General features: G+C 44.2%; 1 protein-coding gene across 5 annotated transcripts in view; it reads left to right on the top strand.

Annotated features, from left to right (window-relative positions):
- Nucleotides 1–15,234, top strand: part of LOC121598013 (aryl hydrocarbon receptor nuclear translocator homolog) — a 196,771-nt gene that overhangs the window by 5,599 nt on the left and 175,938 nt on the right. For 4 of the 5 annotated variants that reach the window (XM_041924443.1, XM_041924444.1, XM_041924447.1 and 1 more), the window contains exon 2: nucleotides 9,799–9,859. In XM_041924443.1, coding sequence (XP_041780377.1) covers nucleotides 9,799–9,859 — 61 coding nt within the window. Of the gene's footprint in view, nucleotides 1–8,905; nucleotides 9,473–9,798; nucleotides 9,860–15,234 lie in introns of those variants that run through there. The other variant, XM_041924442.1, reaches the window with a different exon arrangement.

Below are 15,234 nucleotides of genomic sequence, written 5' to 3'. Positions count from 1 at the left end.
TCGATATGGTGGCCGATGGTAGCGGATCTCAATCTGGTTTGCTGGATGGTCGGTTGGTTTTTATATCGTTTGTTCTGTTGTTTGCGCATATGTCTCTTTGGTACGTTTGGGGTCTGTTTTTTTACGATCATCAGATGTGTGCTTTTTGCTCACGTGTGTTTTCCTCTGTTTTTGAGTAATGTTTATACAAACAATGTTTTTGTACTCGGAAACCTTAACGTACGCACATTTAAACTCGTGATAAATATTTTGTAAAATTTAATCATAATTTTGTTAGCTCTATAAAAAAAAAAACATCTATTTTACACTTCTTTTGGGTATACCAGCTCAGTATTATATCATCCTGTATATTTTTATCAAGCATTGGTAACTTTCTACGTTTTCTTACATTAGCATGTTTCTTACATAATATTCATATTTTTCCATTGTATTAATCGCTTTATAATTTTTTCTAAAACTCTTTTAATACATATGTTGTTGTGAAAACTTTCTTTACAATAATTGCTGAAATGGCCACGCCGTATTGTTGTTTACGATGATAATACTTTTATATTTTGTACAAACTAGAGTATGTTTTTTTATATTGTTTTTTTTTCTTCAACTTTTGTTTTGGGTGGTTGCCCTATTAGGGGTCATTGCCGCTCTTTCATTTCTTGCCCGCTCTGACTGATAAACAAGGTCAGCAATAAATTAAAAAGTGTCAGTTTCGGACCCGCTATCGAAATAATTGATCTTTGAAACCATCGACTGCTCTCCCTCCCCCCCTTTCTTTCTCTCTCTATCTCTCTCTCTCTCTTTCTCTCTCTACCTCTCATACACACGTACAACCACGACCATACACCTCCCCCTTTCTATTGCTTGATCACCCGAGACTTCCCCAGCGCTCACTGGGGGAAAACTGTTACGTTCATGTGCCGCACGAATCCTTTGCATCGATTTGGCGGTTTATACGTGGTACCAATCACCTGCCCCAGTTTGCTCCAGTTTATTGCTGGTCCCGAAGTGAAGTGTCGCATTTGGCGAGGCGAGGTCCCTGGCCGGCCGGCAGGCAGACAGCCAGGCCACGATCGGCAGCATTGCGACGGTGCGGAAGAAAAGGTGTTTATGATAAGTCGAGCGCTTTTCTTGAGCTGTGAGTTTCAGTTCTGTGATCGTGCGGTATAAAGCCGTCAGTAGTTTTATTATTCGATTTTAATTTATAAAGTGGCGATTCTCTTTTTTTTTGCTTATTATTTATGAGGTAAGCTGATCTCACAGTAAAAGCGCAAAGTGTGCGGCAGGGAGGAACGGGTTTGCAGCTTTTTGTTTCCCATTTTCATATTCAATTTATCTGTCGCTTTTTAATCGAACTAAGCCCGCCTCGAAAAACAGCCCATTCGATAGCGCGTCCATGCGCGCCAGTGGACGATCGTGCCAGGCGTTACGTGAGGCATAATCGGTTACCGATGGGAACAGAAACCGTACGTGGTGACCACGTGTCTACCTGGGTGTAGTGGTCTCTGGTGGGTTGAAAAAAAGTGGTATTAAAATTTGGAACTGTCCGTTCGTGAACAGGCTGACCAACTTGGCAGAAGGGCCAGAAGATAAAGCTTCAATATGGTGGAACTCGTTTTTCTGTTCGTTCTAGTGTATCATTTTTATTATGGCATTTTAAACTTATTTATGAACTTGTTAAACACAGTGCATCATTAATTCTACCGGCTTTATTTTTTGCTTCTTCGTACGAGAAGCACGTTTTTCGTAAGGTGATAATGTGTGTCGGTTAATGCAAAAGCATACCGGACAACATTTCCAGATGCTTTTTCATCTGCTTTTTTACGTCTTAACAATTTTCCATTTTTTTACGTTAGCATCGTTCCGTACTTTTAATTGAATATTCATTTGCTAACGAATGTGTTTAGCGCAATCCCTTTCTGTACCGGCACGCACACACGTTCACATACGCACAAACAAGTGTTATTTGGTAGGATATCTTCAGTCGCGATGGATAGGCGATCGGTTGCGATGTTTAATTAAGATATTAAATGTATTAACATTCGTAGTGGCGAAGTCGAGTGCGATGCTTTTAAAATGTAGGAAGTAAATTAAAACAAAAAACAGCATAGCTCTCGTTTTTATCATTTTACCGTACATGCACTCTCACTAGTTTAAGAAGCATAACCAAGCCGATAGATAAAAATGGCAAAATCAAGTGGAAGGAGTTTGTAATCCAAGTCGGACGCAGAGGAAACTGATAAATAATGAAGTAGTTAGCAAGTCGAAAGCACCACGCCAATCGATTGCCTCAGCTTGCCGAACGAAGAAGATCGCCATCGAGGTTGTTTTTTTTATGCCTTACGCATTGGCCCTCCGCCTCTTCTTCGAACGAGGTGTCCGGCTGTCTTGGTCGAATGTATTAAATAATAATTATAAATTATGGAACAGCGAATAAAAAATGAGCCACATAAAAAGCAGACAACTCTCACTCCGTCCCAAGCGGGTATAAAAAGGGTTCAGAGAATACGGCCAAACATCCGTGTGCTGCTGCTGCTGCTGCTGCCATCCAGGAGCGTCCATGTGCCGGAGCCCTGTGTAAAGGGAAAGAAAGTGAATCGATGCGCAGCGAGAGGATGAAAAACTCGCTAAACGTTTCATTACGCACATTCTTTTCATATTTCATCGCTCGGTACCGCTGGGGGCGCCTTGTACGAGGGAAGGTAAAATGATAAGAGAAAAAAAGGAAATTCGGAAAAAAGGTAGACATACAAACACACTGCAATTCTGCTGTGGGATCGACATTCTTGGCGGATGCGAATGCGGGCCGGAAGGCGGAATGCAAAATTGGTATGTTCGTGTTAATGTGCCAGCAACGGTCGCGGCGGAAGGTGACGATGATGAAATATGTTTCGATCAACTATTGACTTTCGGTCCGGTTGTTCGTGTGTGTGGTTGTAGTTTTGAAGGGCCAACCGGTAAGATAATTCGTTCCCATTCTGATCGTACCGATTATATCCGCGCGATACAGTGGGGTGTGTGCAGCTTGCTGCTTGGGTAGGTGCAATCGATTATCGCAGGGTGCTCCGTGAACCTGTGGATTAGCCGGTGCTGGGGCGTATCGGTTTGGCAATTTATTTATGGTACAGCTGCAGCTGTATGCTCCGCTGGTAGTAAATGTTGTAAAAATTAGGTGTTTAATTAAATTAAACTGTGTGTGCTGTATCTGTATGATGGAAATGGTCTGGTAGCGGGCCAGCTGGGTAGAGGTACAACATTTCATAATGTGTACAGTTAAGCCACTCAAAGCTGAAAGCTAAAGCGTTTGTTTTAAATACAGTTAACCCTCAATAAGAGAGTTTTATATCAAAGAAACGCCTTTATGAACCATCTCTACGAGCGTACGGAGTATTTATCTCTATTTCTTTCTGAAAACAAAAATACCCTAATGTTTTTGGATGTTGAACAAATGATGATTAGAGGTATAATATCCTATTTTGTTGAAGTAATATGTTAATGAAGTAATAATCATAAAAAATGTTAAAAATGATAGATTTTTCTTCGCCTTATGTGGTATAACAATTGTTGAGAATGGTTAGGCTAATCAGTCCTATTTATAGGGAGCTCGACCCAAACGGAGTTATAATCCATGATAGGTCGTGCGAGATGACGACTACTATAGCACGAGATTGGTTGTATTTATAAAACAAAAATGACAAAACTTTCAAACCAAATCATAAAAAAAATGCAAAAAATAACAGCTTAAATTGTTTTTTCCTGCACTCATGTTCAATTACTGATTTTTACGGCTTTTTTAATACTACTGAAGCATATTATCAAAGATAATGATTGTTCATCAACAATTATGCGTTTTTAACTGAAGCAATACCTTGCCTGCAGTTCAGGACTGTAGCCTGGCACAACATATATTCTCTTATGCTTACATTTTTTAGCATTTTGCGATGCTTAAAAATGAATGACTTCTTATTATTCTCTAAAATTGTTCATTTTAATATGTTGTTTTAAAATATTTTCTTCAAATTCATCAGATATAAAAATTGTATGGACAATAATCCGTTATTTTAAACACATATTAACGATCGATTAATACGATCGAATCGAAGGCGCTGGGTTTCATTCGGAATATTGTAGGACATAATAAAAAAGGTATAGTGTTTACAGTAGTGATGGGTATAGTTATGAATATCCGGAGTCGACTCCGATCCGACTCCGAGAATTTTGGAACTAACTCCGGAAGATAGGTCCGGCCAGCTTTATCCAGCCGACTGGAATCGTTTGGAGCCGTCCAGAATCGCCCAGAATCCTGCAGATTTGGAATCGTCCGGAGTCCTCGGAGGCGGAGTCCATCGGTGTTGGGGCTGTCCTGAGTCGGCCGGAGGTGGCCAGTGCATTTTTTGTGGTCAGGCATTTCATCTTCTACTCCGACTCCTGTCGACTGCGGTCGACTCAAAACGCTATTCTCAGTAAGAAAGGCCTGCTTGAGAAGTGCACGCGCAAAGCGAATGTGGTACAAAAAAAAAAAAAACACCACAAAATGAAATGACTCCGGACGACTTTGTACGGAACTAGTAATCTTGATTTTGCTGGAGTCGGAATTCGACTATCCAATGCCAGATCAGAGTCAATTCGGAGTCGCAGATGTGGTCTAGAGAGCACACCACAGGTTTGCAGTTTTCTCTTTCATTCTAATTAAATGTTTGGTCTGCTCAATATCACGTAAAACATAATTGTTAAACATCGTCTTGTGCATGTAATTACGATTCTTGAGTTTTTTTTTTATCAAAAAGGTTCGGTTTTTACAGTTTGTAGACTATTCTGAGACAGTCTTTCCAAGTTACAAATTGGCCAGAAGTCACGACATTTATTCCATTTTCTTCTTTTGCTAGTTTTTATGTAAGTTTTCCTGCTAGTTATGGACCGGTTTTACGTTCGACTTGATCATCTTGAATATTTGATGTTTGTAATATTCTTATATTAGACGAAAATTTTCATTTGATCAGGATGTCACGTATGGGTCACGTCGCCCTTGCATTTCTTGAACGTCAGCCTCACGTTCTTTAAACTTTCAATCATCAATAGACTTTCACGATTATGATATCATTTTTGGCAATTAAATGATCTGAACATTTTGGCAAGCGTCTAAAAATTTAATTGAAATTTATTACCCATACTGTACTTTCTTCCTGCCGCATACTACGTGTCGTTTCGTACCGTTTAGCGATGAAATTCCTGCGTGACGCTACAGTTCATTACGTCTCTGGAAAAAGTGAATTGACTTTCCTGCCCTCTTGTTGTTAGTTAGATGCCATCGAATCAATGCATGCACGAAACCCCGGGACACCCGCATGCACTTTCGCTTTCATTCTACACACACACACGTCATCGATTTGTGTGGCCGCGCTTGTGGAGCGTGAGCTTTTGCCACGTTCTGCCACACAGATGCCACACTACCGCCAATACTGACAGCTCTCGTTTTCCCCCCCGTTCTTTATTGTTCCATTTGTTTTTTTTTCACCTTTTTCCCTCAATGACCCACTGTGCCGATACGCCGAAACGGCTGGCAAATCTCATCGCTGCATTCATCCTAAACCCCTCCCCGTTGCTCCTGCTGGGAAAAGAAGTACCACGCAACAACGTATCCAATGGCACACGAATGAAAACCGTGCCGTCGTCCGCCTGCTAATGACGGGGCAAAAGTCGGTGTGACACGAATGTCACACTGCCGCCAAGTCTCGGACTGATGTGTGTGTGTGCAGTGTCTGTCGACCTTTCCGGCTCGTGCCGAAGTGGTGCAGTGGCGGGTGTGTGGAATGGGTGTCTGTGTGTATGTGGCTGTGGCTGTGGCCACAAAAATTGTGAATGAACCGTCACGAACCGGGGTGGTTTCGTCCGTGTTTTCCGTACTTTAATCTGCCACGTCTGCCTCCCAGCCCTCCCCGTAGGCCACCCAGACTGTGAATGAGTACGGCGGGTACTCGGTAGTACACGGAGTGATGAAAAGATTCGACCTTGAACCATATTTCGTTTCCTCGGCTGTGTTTGTCTCTGTGTGTGTAGCAAAGGGAGCGGTGTAGCTGGTGTAGCGGGGGAGGGTATGATTGGCCTTTTTCGTGCCGAACGTGCGCCATCGCGGTTTTGCTCGAGCAGAGGAGTGTCCTGACATCGACCCGCCAGCACCACAACACCTCAGCGAGACAAGTTTCATCCGGTTCATGTGCAAGGGGGCGGGCGGGATGTGTCCGGGATATGTTTTCAGCGTGGGAGCATGCTGAAGGCGGAAGTCGCCGGCAACGCGAACGTGCTGAAAAGCCGGACGGAAGAGAAAGCCCCGTACAGAGAGGCGGACGAAACGGCGAGACCAACTAACCCAAGCCCCCGTTTTTCGTTCCTGTTCAGAAATTTAATGAAATCGATGACTGTCTCGCCCATCAGACTGAGGCTCTGAAGCAGTGACCAACAGCAGCAGGCAAAGGGGTTTTGCAGACAAACATCCTCCAACCGTTAGACGGAGAGCATCCATGTGTGCTTACCGTTGTTCTTCTTATTGTGGTTTTGTTCCGTGTTCTGCATATAACATACATGTGGGTGAATGTTTGCGGGCGGCGGTTGGAGTTTTCGGACCGACCGGTGCCGGGAAGGAAGAAGTTCCGAGGGACTGCTGGGTGCGTGCACTGGTTCCGCAATGACGCGCGGGAGACAACAGACTTCAAGGACACGCAGCAGTTCGATTTGAAGAGCAAAAAAAAAACGAAAGAAGTAAGGTTGACCCACCGTTACCTGTCGAACGAACGCCGTCCCTAGCTCCTCCGTATCCTTGACCGAGCGAAAGCCGCCCCTGCCCCCTGCTTGCGCCCATAAGAGAGCACGAAAAGTATAATGCATGCTGCCGCACATATTAACTAAGAAAAGCTAAGAAAGCGCTCGACCGGGACCGGGGAGTCGCGCGTGTTCCGTGATTCGAGGTTGCGTTACGTACCTTCTACCTCGGCTCTCTTCCCTAACTATCGCCTTCGCGGGTTTGTTTTGCCTTCACCAATTTCTTCTGGGGGTGTCTTCGATGATGTTGGCCCTGGTCGTGGCCAGTTTGTCAGTTGCTGCCCCCCGCGCGCGCACACACGCAAACTCGACACGGGACACGTTTTCCCCGGGCAAACGGTCGGTACGTGAAAGACATTCATTCGGCCCGCTGCCCTGTTGATGTCCTGTGTCTGGGTTTGCTCAATGGTTAGGTCCTAGGGAGGGGAAGGTGCCTGTCGATATGACGGCATGACGGTTGCATCCTAATTTTTGTTATAATTCCAATCATGCGCCACGTCGTCGCGTGAGGAGCACACGCTCCTCACGATCACGTTTTGGCTTGGGCGGAAGTATATTTGGTGTGGGGCCTGTTCTGGTTGCTTGCTGTGTGTGTGTTTTTTTCTTCTTGAGGTTGGTTCGTTCAATAGTGGAACAGGTTCCATTTTCGAGGCGCATCAATGGAAGGTTTTCTTCAGTGCTTGAGAGCAAAGGCCTTGAAATGGTGGCGGTGTACGTGTAATTATTGGTTTGATCTGGGTCTGGGAGTGCTGCACGTGCGACGGACATGTTTCGGCACTTTTTTTCTTTGAGAGAGGGTGCGATTCGTAGCGTTAAAGACATCACGAGGTGTCGGCAACTGATGGTGATGGAGGTCAAACGGAGAGGATCATCAGCTGTGTGTAATGCTGAAGATGGACGTGTGTGGGGCTGGTATCTGTGTTTAACTCTTGCTGTTAGGCTTTCGGAATATTCTTTAGAATATATCCTGAACATCTGCAACAAAACTTAATTAAATGCGCTTGGTTGTTTGTACAAAATAGGATGAAAATGAAAAATATTCCACTAAAGACCAAAAGGAGCTGTGCGGTACCTACTATCAACTGCACTCTGTAACTCTGTATCTTCAGTTGCAAACGATGTTACAGTCGTCGCTCCACAGCCTCTGCTCTGTGGCTCCAACCCAACTTCTCCGAGGGCATCCCTTTATCTTGGAGCCTTAAGGCTTGGAGGGTTTGGGACGATTTGGCTGCCGGAAGTTTTACGGTCTTTTTCTCTGACAGGGTAGCCCAACACGGGAGACACGGTATATACTGTGCAGGGCCGTGGTTTGCATACTAATGGACCTAATCTAATCAAGCTGCGCTGTACGGGCTACCCTTTACCCCGCCAGATCGGTTACCTTCTACCTTTCGCAGATGGCGTTTGTCGGTAGACTACGGATTGGTGTGTCAGAAAGGCAGGTAAAGTTGATATCTCTCAATATTTAACTCTCGTTCTCTCTTCTCTCTATCTCTCTCGCATACCCTGGAGAAAGACATCATTACATCCTTCTTCACGGTGTCGTATACCGGTGGAAAACCACCTTACGATTCCGTTGAATGATTTCCGCGTAAGCAACCTGCTTCTTACCTACTCCTACTCCGCTACGCCGTTATCACAAGCGGTACAGGTCATGCGCATTTCCCGTGGACCGATAAATGGACAACAGTGTCTATACCTCTTCCCCGCGTGAATGGTTCAATGGTGGTGGCCACAACAGACGCACACACTCACTCACATGCCGGCAACACTATGGTGTTGTGGTGCACTCTTTTGGACTCTCGTCTATTTCTTCCTGGAGCATTTTGGAGGAGCATAGCGTATGCTCACCCAGAATTCTTCGCGTGAGTTACTTTGCAAGGTGTCCGCAATAGGGGAAGCTGAACTTAAGCTTTCTCAGAGCGAGCGAATATCTTCCGAATGGTTCTGAGATGAGGTTTTTCTAATATTGCCTGCATCACATGTGTGTGTGTGTGTATTTGTATTTGTGTATTTTTGTGGCTGAGAAGGACATCGTCGTCCGTTTTTTTCATTTCCACATTCTTCTGAAACTCAAACCTTTGGCGTCCATCCCGGATCGAGTGTGCGTCTTGCGGCGGAAGCGCCTAACCAAAGTCTACCCGTCTGTAGTCTATGTGGCAGTGGCGTGTGGTGTTGATTGCCCGATATCGATGGTTCGATTTTAATTAGCTCAGAAGTGCTGTTGCGCGGCTAACCATAATCGGCTGGTACAATTGAATACCGGCACTTGATCTGGTAGCCAATCAGTGGGATTTGGTTTTTGTTCCAGCTCCTTGCAGCAACCCTTTTGGGTGGGAAGCTGTAACAAAAAATCTGTAGACATTGGTTGTGCGTTTGGTACTGCTGTCGTTCGCTCCGTACCGTGTGTGCTAGCAGTGAGAGGGTAAAAGTGACTACCGGCCGTCATCATTTCTTGGTTGAAGAGTGGTTGAATTTTCGCACTCCGTTGGGGTTTGCCGCCGCCGCAGCACCATTTGGCGCTAACACCGACCCATACGGCGGTCAGATAGGGTATTGGCGCATCGGACAGCACAGACAAAAACACAAAAACGCGGCACGATGTGGGGCTACGGAATGTATGGCTTTGATATGGCGTACGCCGGCAACACCAACGGCACCGGTAAGTACACACACACACAGGCTGACCGTCGTCGTGTGGCCATTGAAATCAAACCGGTGGTGTCTCCGGGAAGTGTCGACCATCGGTCCCGGGTGCTTTTGATGTGACAGTTGCGGTTGGTGGCGTGTGAAAATGATTGCAGGATTTCTAGAGGTCGATTTGTTTCGGGGTAGTTACTGCTGCTGCTGCCTACATTTGCATGTACGAATGAGGATGAAATGAGAAATTGTGGTACATTCCAGTGAGAAAGCGTTCAAAGCAGGCGATGGATGGTGGATTTTAATTTTCCATTTACTTATTTTGCTCTTTTCTTCCTCCATTTTCAGTGGCTGACCACACTCAAGTGGTCGCGCAGCAGAAGCGTCGTGTGGAAGGGACTAGCGCGGGGTAAGTGTGTTACGATTGTTTGCCATTTCCTTTGCAAAAGCCAAATCATCATCAACCACAGAACGACAAACTTACCGCAGTTACTTTGTGTTACGAGGGGGGATTAATCCCACGGGACAATTTTAACCGATCAGTGTTTGCGTATTGTAAAACAACCATTAACAGAACTTTCAATTTGAGGGTCAATTTTTCTCCCTTCAATTTATCTAACCAGCCAGAAGGGAAAGAGGGTCAATTTGGGATCAATTTTCGATAGGAATATTCAAAGACATTTCAACGTCCTGTTGAATGTCGTCGCTCGTATTACCGCGCCCGTGAGGATTCGATAATCGTTCCCTGGAACGATTGCACATAGCACACATAGCATATCCGCAATAGTTCTGTGTCCGCCGCACACAGCTGGGACAGGAGACGTTTTGCTGTTTTGTGTAAATAAAATCAATAAAAATTTAAATAGAATTCAATAGATGCTGTTGCTACCGCACCGTTTTCGATTGCGGGAACGATGCATTCTCCTCAGGGATCGAAAACCGGTCGTTACAACGGACACGGGACACCTGCGGCGAAGATGCTGGTGTTGATTTCCATTTGCTTGCACATTTTTTCTCCGTTCAGCCGTTGTGGTCGCTCCTTATACGGTTGTACGGAGGCGGTTTTGCGGATTGGAAATGATATTTTTGTTCCTTGGTTAAGGCTTTTCGCTTGTGTACAGTGAAGGTGGAAATATCCAGCCGTTGTGAATGCGATGTTTTGCTTTCATAGATGATTGATTCAGCAGGATAGCATTTTCCAACAATGTCGATTCTTGCAATTATGTTATCTGGAGTTTGATAGATCTATTGAAAAATTTTAACTCTTCATACAAAACCACGCATCCAACAAGCATCATTCAGCTGAACTCATTTATGATTACTTATTCAGTGTTGTAACTTAAACTATTAAAATGGATCCAATAAATTGCGGAAATAAGAACGATAAAAAACTCAAATTCTATTTTAACATGTTTTTTATAAAATTTAAACATTTGTTTTTGTAAACATTTTATCCAATGTTTACAAATAATTTTGCTTATAAACTGTATGATGAACCTTTTGAAAAATTAGATATGTTAAAATGTCTTATTCAACCATGCGTCTCCATGAAAATCGGAATCTTTGCACGATTTCCAACCACTTTTCACCACCACTGGTCAACACTCGAATTGCATTCCTATGCCAATTGCCAATTCTGGTGCTTGAAGGCATCGTATCCTGCACCAGCCCTCCCAGACCTGTAATCGATTCAATCCCGTTTTCATTTCGTCCTTTTTTACGGCCATCTACCCTGCAGAAACCGATTTGAAGTATTTCATCGGTCCACAAAATTCCGATTGCCATCATTTCATATGTGCTTACTAGTGCAGTTCCCTGCTGGGTGGTTCATCGTCGTGTAATGGCAAACCTACCAGCAAGGATGCTACCCGCTCTTTGGAGGTTGCATTCGCAAGAATTCGATTACTGGTGTAGCTGGCTCTGTGCTCTTTGCTTTATCTACTTTTTTTTTGCTATGTGTGCCCTTTCTGCCTTCTACCTCCCGGCGGTGCTCTGCTGGAAGTGTACATAGTGGAGAAATTACAAAACTTTCAGCACCTGCCACGCCAAAACAGTGGCCGTTTGGATATACAACGGTGTCAAAAAAGAAAGAAATCAAAGCCGCTCACCTATTGGGGCATATTGGGGTGAGACGGGAAGCTACAAAATAGAGCTCCGGCTTGCAAGCGCAAACTGTGCCAGTAAATAAGGAAGGAACCCCGAAAAATCATAAACGAGGTGGCACAGGCACACATTGAGTTACTGCCAACTGGGGCAGAATCCACTACGGCGTGGAATTAAATCGAATCGAACAGAAGGACGGACAGCGGAACAGTTTGCTATTGCTATTGTGGAATCGTTTTTTCACCGTTCGAGGTGAAAATACAGCCCGCGATGGTCTGGCGGCAGCGATGACGGGAACAGACTGTTTGCTGGGGACGGCTCGTCTTCCCGCAAACAGACTGCAAAGTGTGGTTGTGTATCGGGCGTGGTAGTAACGACTATTGCACACCAACCACATCTTGATCTGTGTATTGCGTTCCTTGTCACATCCAATCGGCACTGGCGTGTGGAGAAGCATCTTCGTCCCGGCATTGGCACCGTGGGTGATAATACCATAGTTTACGCTTGGCCCTGTGCACCATCCTGACACCGACTCGCCTTCCTCCCGGCATCGGTGGTACCGGGTGTTCCGAACGGTACAGTACGTCCTTGGCACTTTGGCCGGGCTTTTGTGTGTTGAGCTATTACCTCGGCGTTCATCCTTCTGCCTTCCAAACCCTGTAAACGCTACTGCTGCTGCTGTGTGGAGCCTCACCAACCATTATCGTTCTGTTTTGTCGTTGTTTTTATATCGGGCAATAACGATTCTTTGTCTTTATGTGCATTTTCCTCTTCGCTTCCGCCTGCTTTTCGTATCATCATTTCGATCTACTCGGACCAACAGTACTGGCGAGGTCGGATGCACGAGGGGACAGCGCAGTGTTTGAATCATTTCAGACGCAAGGAGCCAAATGGTTAAGTGTCTACCGCTACGCGACTATGCTGTCATATCGCGCACTTTTACCGGGCACGGCGGAGTGCAAGATGTTCTTGTGGTAAAGGTACACTTTTTTCGCCACCTTCCGAGAGTGCCCTTACTCTACACCATTTTCTTTTTGTTGGGTGACGGAACGGAGGGAGCTGCTGCTGATGATGATGGTGGGCGATAACTGGTTCTGCGTATTTACTCAGGTCCGGCATACTTTTCTCGTTGTGGCGACGGCTTTTTCAAGTATTTTACCTTGCGTCTGGGGCGTTTGTTTTGTTTGCGCTAGTAAACGGCTGTGAGATGGCCGTAGAATGGTAGCGCAAGGAGGGAGTACTGGAAGAGTGTTGACAATGTGTCCTGCGGAGAAGTAGTAGCAGCAGTGTTAGTGGTTTGTGTCATCTCACTTAAGGTTTACTAAGAGGATGTTTGCTCGTGTCAATGTTGCCCGGGGTACGAGGATACGAGTTAATCATTGGAATGATTTTTGCTGTGCTTTGAACGGTTTTCAGGAGTACCAGCTTTGGTTTGCATTTTCTGTAATCTCTTTGTGTGTTGCTACTTATTACTGTTTTCGTGGGTTTTGACATAAAGTTCAATATTGCACCGAAATTATCTATTCGGTTTATGGCGACTTTCTTGCTCTGTCTCTTTCCTTATTACATATCTGTCTCTATTTTACGTTTGCAAGGTTGCTCACTTTGCACCATCTTCAGCTACCAACAAGTCCTCCCTTTAGTTGATCTAAAAAAAACTCAAGCGTACTCAGACGAGTAACACGCTGCCGATAGATAGTGCCGTGCCGTAGTTACAGGAAAGTAGAAAAATTCCCATAACACACCACCGTGCCACATGTTACGGACATCGTCCTTTGCTCAGGGCTCGAGAGCAGCCATCACTACTGCGCATGTCACGCGTGTGTGCGGCCGAGAGCCGGCTGGAACACAACACCGTATGCTCTCCGTCAGCGTCAGGACCGTGTGGCGATGTTCAATTCTCACCTATTTGGCTGGAGCTTTTCATCACCGTTGGTTGTTCTTTCACCTTTCTCCGGCGCGCTACCCAGACAAAGGAAAGAAGAAATTGAGCGAGTGTGAACCGCCGCGAGAGTGAAATGTGTAACTCACGGCATTTGCCCCGGAGGGGAAAACGTCTCAGTATTATTATTGGAATTGCAAACAAAAAATACATATTTTCCAACTCGTGCCCCTCGGGCTGTACCGTCCCTTTCTGCTGCGATCCATGTGGCGAGGTTCTATTTTCTCTATTGCCCCCCCCGGTGAACCCGGGAAAGGGATGAAAAAGGGCAAACGCGCGGTTGACGGTAGACAATCGCACACCCACAACCTTACCGAACGGTGTTTTACATCGGAACGGTAGCAATGCTGCTGCGCTTAAGGGCGAGTTTACTAACACCCATCCACATCAACGCCTGCCTGTCTTGCCTTCTACCACAAGTACTGTTTTGGTGTTGGTGCTGTGGGATGCAGTGGCAAACGAGCCATCGTTGGACGGGGTTTAGCTGCAGCCGGATAAAGGATAATGTACGGGAGGAATGGGCATGATAGTGTAAGCTTTAGCTTTTTCTTGTTTTTCGACGCAAGCAGATGCTTTACCCTCCGTTACCATGAGGATGCGTTTATCAGCATGTGTGTGGAGAGTGTATGAAACCAGGACACTCTTGCGATCGTGGTTGTCGGTGGTATGCTAGATGTTATTGTTGTGCAGTACGGTACTAAATCCATACTGAGGAAGGCTGGTAAACTGTCATGCATGTGAAGTTGTCTTTAAAATTTGCTGAAGACAATACTTCAGTTTCTTATCATAGTCTTGTAGTATTTTTATTAATATTATAACCGAGTATTATTCGGATGTTATAAATTTTTAAATGACATACATAAACTTTTTCTATATTTTTTTTGTAGGTTGCTCTTAATCCTTACGCCCAGGTCTATGAAAATATTGTAGAAATTTTTTGAAATTGTTGTTGTTGTTGTTATTGAGAGCAAGAGAAACATTTAAATTTGTGGCCGGATCATTTTCGTACGGTTTTCCTAATCAAAACTGCTACAAAATAATAATACCAACTTAAATTTAAGTCAACTTTAAAGACAGACACGTATACAGTTTTTGAAATAAATATGAAAATCTGAACATGGTGCTATTGAACTAATGTTGCTGCTTATTATATTTAAAAACCCGGGCATTAGGCACCAGCGAATGATCCCAACAGTCAAACATAATACTAATGACATAAGAAATCAAACAATGCCAAGATGCTTGACACTCCAGGTGATTGACATTAGCAGTTGTTAAACTTCGTCCTTTAACATTTTAGGCTATAATACCTAAAATATTTAAAAAAATAGTTTTCAACATAAAACTTTGGCCATGTCTTACAATTAATGTCTTGTGACTAATTAATGAAGAAATAGTCTGTGCTTAAACTTATTTAACATATAAAATATGTTGGTTGATATGTCTCAAAATAGACGTATTACAACAGTTAATCCCAAAATATTAGAAGCTGTGAAAATTTATTTTGTCCCAAAATGATATTACAAACTTTATTTATTTATTTGTTTATGTAATCAATATTTTATGTACTAAATCAATAAAAAAAACAATGGAAGTAATTTAATTAGCTGCAACATTCGCAAGTAAGACTTAGAGGGCACAACAAAAGAAGCAGAACAAAGGTGTACAAGTAGCGTTTTTCCAGCGAAAAGGCTTCAAATAATTGACAGCGGTTCATACATACCACCCTAAGATATCTA

This window comes from Anopheles merus, chromosome 3R (genome assembly GCF_017562075.2).
Source record: "Anopheles merus strain MAF chromosome 3R, AmerM5.1, whole genome shotgun sequence".
Lineage (NCBI taxonomy): Eukaryota > Metazoa > Arthropoda > Insecta > Diptera > Culicidae > Anopheles > Anopheles merus.
Note: the sequence above shows the minus strand (reverse complement) of the source record. Positions and strands in the feature narration are given on the sequence as shown.